Genomic DNA, 6,000 nt, shown 5'->3' on the forward strand with positions numbered 1-6,000 from the left:
CTAAGACTCAGAATTATTAAACATGTAAAACTCCCATAGGACTCCATTATGTGTAATTAACAGATAAACTGTCATCAGAATCAATAAAACGTGCTAAATGATCCAAACTTGTATATAATTAAGTGTCTGTTTTAGAGCAGGAGCTGTAACTTTATTTATTTTTTTTTCCTTTTCAATTTGCACATTTGTTGTGACAATAAGAGCTGGAACATTTTTGTTAACCTGTTACTTACTGGTTTGTGTTTCAGTTTACGTGTTTGTATTTGAAAGGAGACAGGTATTTACTATCTGGCCTAATTATCTGATGAAACAGTTGCATGTCAGCTTTTAGGAAATTAATCTTAGATGCATCTTAATTTTCTGAATGTAATTCAGATACTTGAAGCACGTGCAAAAGTTGATGTTTAATCATCAACAGGGTAAAACATCAGCTGTGTCAAATACTGATCCAGAGCATCAGACTGCTGGTTACAGGTCCTGGAAAGAGTAATGGAAGTGGGTTCCTCACCATCCAGCTCCCCAGTTGTTATTCTGTCTGTGAACAAGGGGTTCATTCAAGCCTGTCCCTGGGGCTTGTACCCCTTTGCAGCAGTGGTATTTTCATGTGGTGCTTTATTGGCTCTGTAAGTCTGTTGACCGTACCAATTTTGGTGGCTGATAGGGGCTGTTTGGTGGCCTCTTTCACCTACAGCTGTTTTTCCTTACTTGCATTCACCTCACTTTGGACCACATCAGGGTTTCTTTGGCATTTATGAGTACATAAAAGTCAGAGAATTAGGGCTGCTCATCCAAAGTAATCTCAGCATGGTCCAGTAACTGCGTGTTCTCAGGGACATCTTCACTTTCTGTATCTATCCAGTTGAGGGGTTTACAGTTATTTCAGTTAGGTATTTTCTCTTTATTTCACACTTCCATTGCTTTAATCTTTTCAGGTCATGTAGCAGTTTAGTTTAGTTTCTGGTGTGTGTTGCGTCTGGGCTGTCACTCAGTACTTACACCACCAAGGCATCTCACCTGCAAAGGTGCAGGGCAAGGTGTTTGCTTTGAGTCTTTTATAAAAAATGCAAAACTCCAACACTAACAAGATAAACCTCTGTCTGTGGGGGTGGGAGGGAAGGATTACACCTTGTAGGAGATGTTAGCTTCACCAAACAAAAGCTGTTCAGGAGCATGCTAAGTGTTGTCTGTGTGTCTGAGTATGCCTGAGGGAGAAAAAATTTGCTAAACCTATCAGGAAATCCCTTCAGACCAGCATTTCCCTTGTTTTGGTGCCGTGGTCCTAATCCCACAGTCAGGATTTCTGAGTACCGGTGATGTCCATGGCTTCCAAGTGGGCAGCCTGACACAGAATTTTGCTGAGCTTTTCCACAGTAGGGCATCCTTGCTTTATCCTTGCTTCCACTCCTTCAGCCCCTTGGCCCTGTCATTCCTTCAAAGCAGTAACCCTACAGATGGTTTGGGGAGCACTGAGGGTGACTGTTTCACTTGTTTGAGGAGGGTGAGGAGAAGAATTACGTACCCAAGAGTTAATTGTACGTTTGTAGTTCCTCAGCATTTCAGTACACTTTCCTAGAGGTCAATACAGAAATTAATGGGTAATTATCTTCCCTCTTTGTGAAAGAGGATGGGCAGAGCCAGTGAAAGTGTCGTTATCAAACTCTGGCGCACCAGACTGAAACCTCCTGTTGCTGCTTTGTTTTGCAGACTCAATGCACATAGAGGATGTTGAGGCAGTGCAGAAACTTCAGGACGTCTTACACGAGGCTCTGCAGGATTACGAGGCCGGGCAGCACATGGAGGATCCTCGGCGTGCAGGCAAGATGTTGATGACTCTCCCGCTCCTGAGGCAAACCTCCACCAAGGCCGTGCAGCATTTCTACAACATCAAACTGGAAGGCAAAGTCCCCATGCACAAACTTTTTTTGGAAATGCTGGAGGCCAAGGTCTGACTAAAGCATCATGGGCTTCCCCATCATGCACGTTTTAAAAAAAAAAAAAAAAAGAAAAAAAAAGGGAAAATAAACAGGATAATAATGGCAAAGAAACTTAGTGTTTAATTAAGGAAAAAATGACTAAATGACTGCACTGATATTTAGCAGCAAGACTGTGAAGCAGCTTTCAACTTTTTCTTCTGTGTCTTTCTGATGCAGTTTTTTCTTTTCCTTTTCCTTTTCTCCCTTTTCCTTTCTGTTCTTTCCTTTCCTTTTTTCCTTTTCCTCTTTTTTTTTTTTCCTTTGCTGCTGAACTTTTTAAAAGAGGTCTCTAATTGAAGAGAGATGGAAGCCAGGCCTGCCAAAGGATGGAAATCCATAATATGGATGCCAGTGAACTTATTATGAACCATAATGTCCCCAATGACAAAGGAATCAAAGAGAGAAGCACCGTACCTAGCAGTACAGTACAACACGATGAACTGACTGAATGCAGTATTAGATTTCATAGGAGCAGTCTCTAATTAGACGACTAAAGCGACGATGCATCGGCTGCTTCTTATCATTGCATTTTCCATCTAGATCAGTTACAGCCATTTGATTCCTTAATTGTTTTTTCAAGTCTTCCAGATATTTCTTAGGTTAGCTACAATGTAACTTTTTCAGGGAATAGTTTAAGCTTTATTCATTCATGCAATACTAAAGAGAAAGAAATACTGCATTTTTGTGCTGGCTTGAACAATGATGAACAATAATGAAGGACAAATGAATCCTGAAGGAAGATTTTTTTAAATGTTTTGTTTCTTCTTACTAATGGAGATTTTTTTGTACCAGCTTTACCAGTTTTCAGCCATTTATTAATGTGGGAATTTATCTTACTAAAGCAATAGTCGAAGGGAAGGTGCATATTATCACGGATGCAATTTATGTTGTGTGCCAGTCTGGTCCAAAACATCCAGTTTCTTAACATGAGCTCCAGTTTATAACTAAATGTTCACTGACTCAAAGGATTAGATTACACCTGCAGTATATCCGAGTAGTCTGCCATGCGAGTACTCCATGTGGAATACCAACCCGTAACGGTGTTAGGAGACGGCGGCCACGCCGGTCCCGCGTGATTTCTAACTGCTTCACTTGCAAATGAACGAGACATTACTGCCTGTTTGCAAAATTGTAACCTCACACGCAGGAAAACCCTACCAACCAATAGTAGCTTAGAGGCGATGAGGCGAACGCCGCCGTTTGCAAAATTAAGAAATCAGAGTAGTAGACTTCTGACCAAATTGAAGAATTTAACACTTCTATACCTTATTTATTGATTTAGATTTTCGTTTGTAAATGGCGATCCTTAACAAGTAGCTAAACCAGTATATGTGCTTTTCAACCAGTATTGTCACAGCATGAAAGTCAGTCAGTTTCAAGACTGTTACGAGGTGTAATCTAATGTATAAACCGATTAGATGCCCCCAGAAAACTACAGTCGCTAAATAACCAATAAACAATAACCTCCATCAAACGCTATACCAATGTACCAGTGTTAGTAGCTGCTCCCTGTACTATGTGAACATCCTTATTCTATGTACACAGATGTAATTAAAATTGTAATCCTAACAAACAAAAGAAATGTAGTTCAGCTTTTCAATGTTTCATGTTTGCTGTGCTTTTCTGAATTTTTATGTTGCATTCAAAGACTGTTGTCTTGTTCTTCTTGTGGTGTTTGGATTCTTGTGGTGTGTGCTTATAGACACAGGGTAGAATTAGAGACAATATTGGATGTACAATTCCTCAGGAGATTACAGTAGTATATTCTATTCCTTACCAGTAATAAAGTTCTTCCTAGTAATAATTAAGAGATCGAAACTCCAAACAAATACTCGTTATGAACAGATACACACTGAAATCATAATATTTTCAAAACAAGGGATAATTTCTGTAACAGTTTATTATAGAATACCAATGTATAGCTTAGAAATAAAACTTTGAATATTTCAAGATTATAGATAAGTCTAATTTTTAAATGCTGTAAATATAGCTTTTATTCAATCATCTCTCAGATGTTGTTGTTAACTCGCTCTGTGTTGTTGCAAAACTTTTTTGGTGCGGACAAGTTTCCAAAACTATTGCTACGTTGTGTGCTTTAAACAAAATAACAATGGGCCGATGCTCTCTCGGCCCTCATGCTAGGAAAAAGAAAAAAAAACTGTGTATCTATCATTAGCTATATGGGACTATATTGTAGATTGTGTTTTCTCAGTAGAGAAGTGACTGTAGTGTGATTCTAGGTAAATCATCATTAGCAATTCATTCAGATGGTCAATAACTTGAAATTTATAGCTGTGATAGGAGTTCAGAAATTGGCACATCCCTTTTGAAAAAAATGTCAAAAAAAAATACAACTCCTGGGAAAAAGGTGCTGATTCTATAAGATTATTTATATATGTAAGAGTGCAAAAAAAAAGTTTATTTTCCAGAAAGTTTGTGCAGGGTTTAAGTTGCTACTGTTCAAGTACACTATATATATATAAATATATAATATAAATATTGTTTTTGCTGTATCACATTAAAGAACTTGGGCTTCAGGGTCAAAAGCCAATCAACTAGAAGTATACAAAAAAACACACAAAAAATGGAGATGTGTTAAAGGCACACGGTGCAAACTTTAGTTTTCATTTTCCGTAATTTTTTGGAGCTACAAAAGAACAAGTATCTCAAGACTGTAAAACCATTACCTGAAACTTAGCTAAAAAAACTGCACGGGCTTTATAATATTGTTCATCTTAAACCTTGCTGGAGAAGAGTTCTTTCAAGACCACTTACTTAATGTGAAGTGTTGGGAAAATTTCAAAGGGTGTATGTTTTAGCCATAACAATTTAATTTCTATTTTTGCTTCATTTTTTAATTTTTTCTTATTTAAAGCAATATGATTGTGTAACTCCCAGAAGTTACACATTTGTTTCAATCAGATCAGATTGTTGTATTTATTCCACTATTTTGCATTTAAATGATAACATAAAAAGATATAAAAAATTAAAACTGCTATTTTTCTTATAGAAGAGAAAATGGGTGTTGGTGATTGTATTTTAATTATTTAAGCGTCTCTGTTTACCTGCCTAGGAAAACATTTTACGGCAGTCTTATCGTGCAAAGATCGCAAAAGGACAAAAAAAATTAAACTGCTTATAATAATCCAGGAGTTGCATAATAGCCAGTAGTTAAAACTGAAAGAAAACAACAAATGAAAACAAACATGTCTATAGCTGTAGATGGGCTTCACATCTGTATAGCAATCAACTGTATATTTTTGTGATGTGTATCATACCGTGTGCTCCAACCAATGTCCATTTGTGTAAATGTATTTATTTTATATTGTATATATTGTTAAATGCAAAAAGGAGATATGATTCTGTAACTCCAATCAGTTCAGATGTGTAACTCAAATTATTATGCCTTTCAGGATGATGGTAGAGCAATATTAAACAAGCTTCCACTTTTGATTGCTTTTATTTTATTTTTTGTGTTGTGGGGTTTTTTTGGTTTTGTTTTCTTTTTTGGCGGAGGAAAACAGAACAATTAGTGTTGCCTTTTGTTACTTCCATTCAAAACGGAGCCAGCGTTTGCACTTCTCCCTTAAAGTACGATATGAGTGTAAATAAATGCTATATAAAGCCTTGTCAGAATGAATTCCAGTGTGGTACAAGACATTTTGCATACTCTTAAATATGCAAAATGTCTCATAGCACATTAGAATTCAGGCTGGCAGGCCTTTATATAGCACTTATTTAATCTTAAAGCATCTACACATCAACCTGCATTACTCAAAACCATTGCCTTCTGTCAATGTCTTAAAAGAAAACTTTCTCACTATTTTAAGATCACATTAATATCATACAGAAGTAGGTTTTTGCTTTCTCCATCAAGAACTGAGTCTATCATTCATTTCCACTGCAGGAGACTCCTTTAATGTGTTCTGAGTAAAAATAAAAAATAAATTAAGAAAAAAAAAACCCTGTATTATTTGATCCAGTGTTGCTGAATGGAAGAGCCCCCAGAGCAGTGATACAGACTGGG

The 6,000-nt window shown here is 37.0% G+C and overlaps 1 protein-coding gene across 14 annotated transcripts in view; it reads left to right on the forward strand.

The window, feature by feature from the left end:
- Positions 1-5,423, forward strand: part of ESRRG (estrogen related receptor gamma) — a 372,206-nt gene extending 366,783 nt beyond the window's left edge. For all 14 annotated transcript variants that reach the window (XM_058020265.1, XM_058020257.1, XM_058020256.1 and 11 more), the window contains one exon: positions 1,705-5,423. In XM_058020265.1, the coding sequence (XP_057876248.1) occupies positions 1,705-1,949 (245 nt within the window). In that variant the 3' untranslated portion in view covers positions 1,950-5,423. The remainder of the gene's footprint in view (positions 1-1,704) is intronic.
- The last annotated feature ends 577 nt before the right edge of the window (positions 5,424-6,000 follow it).

This window comes from Melospiza georgiana, chromosome 3 (genome assembly GCF_028018845.1).
Source record: "Melospiza georgiana isolate bMelGeo1 chromosome 3, bMelGeo1.pri, whole genome shotgun sequence".
NCBI lineage: Eukaryota > Metazoa > Chordata > Aves > Passeriformes > Passerellidae > Melospiza > Melospiza georgiana.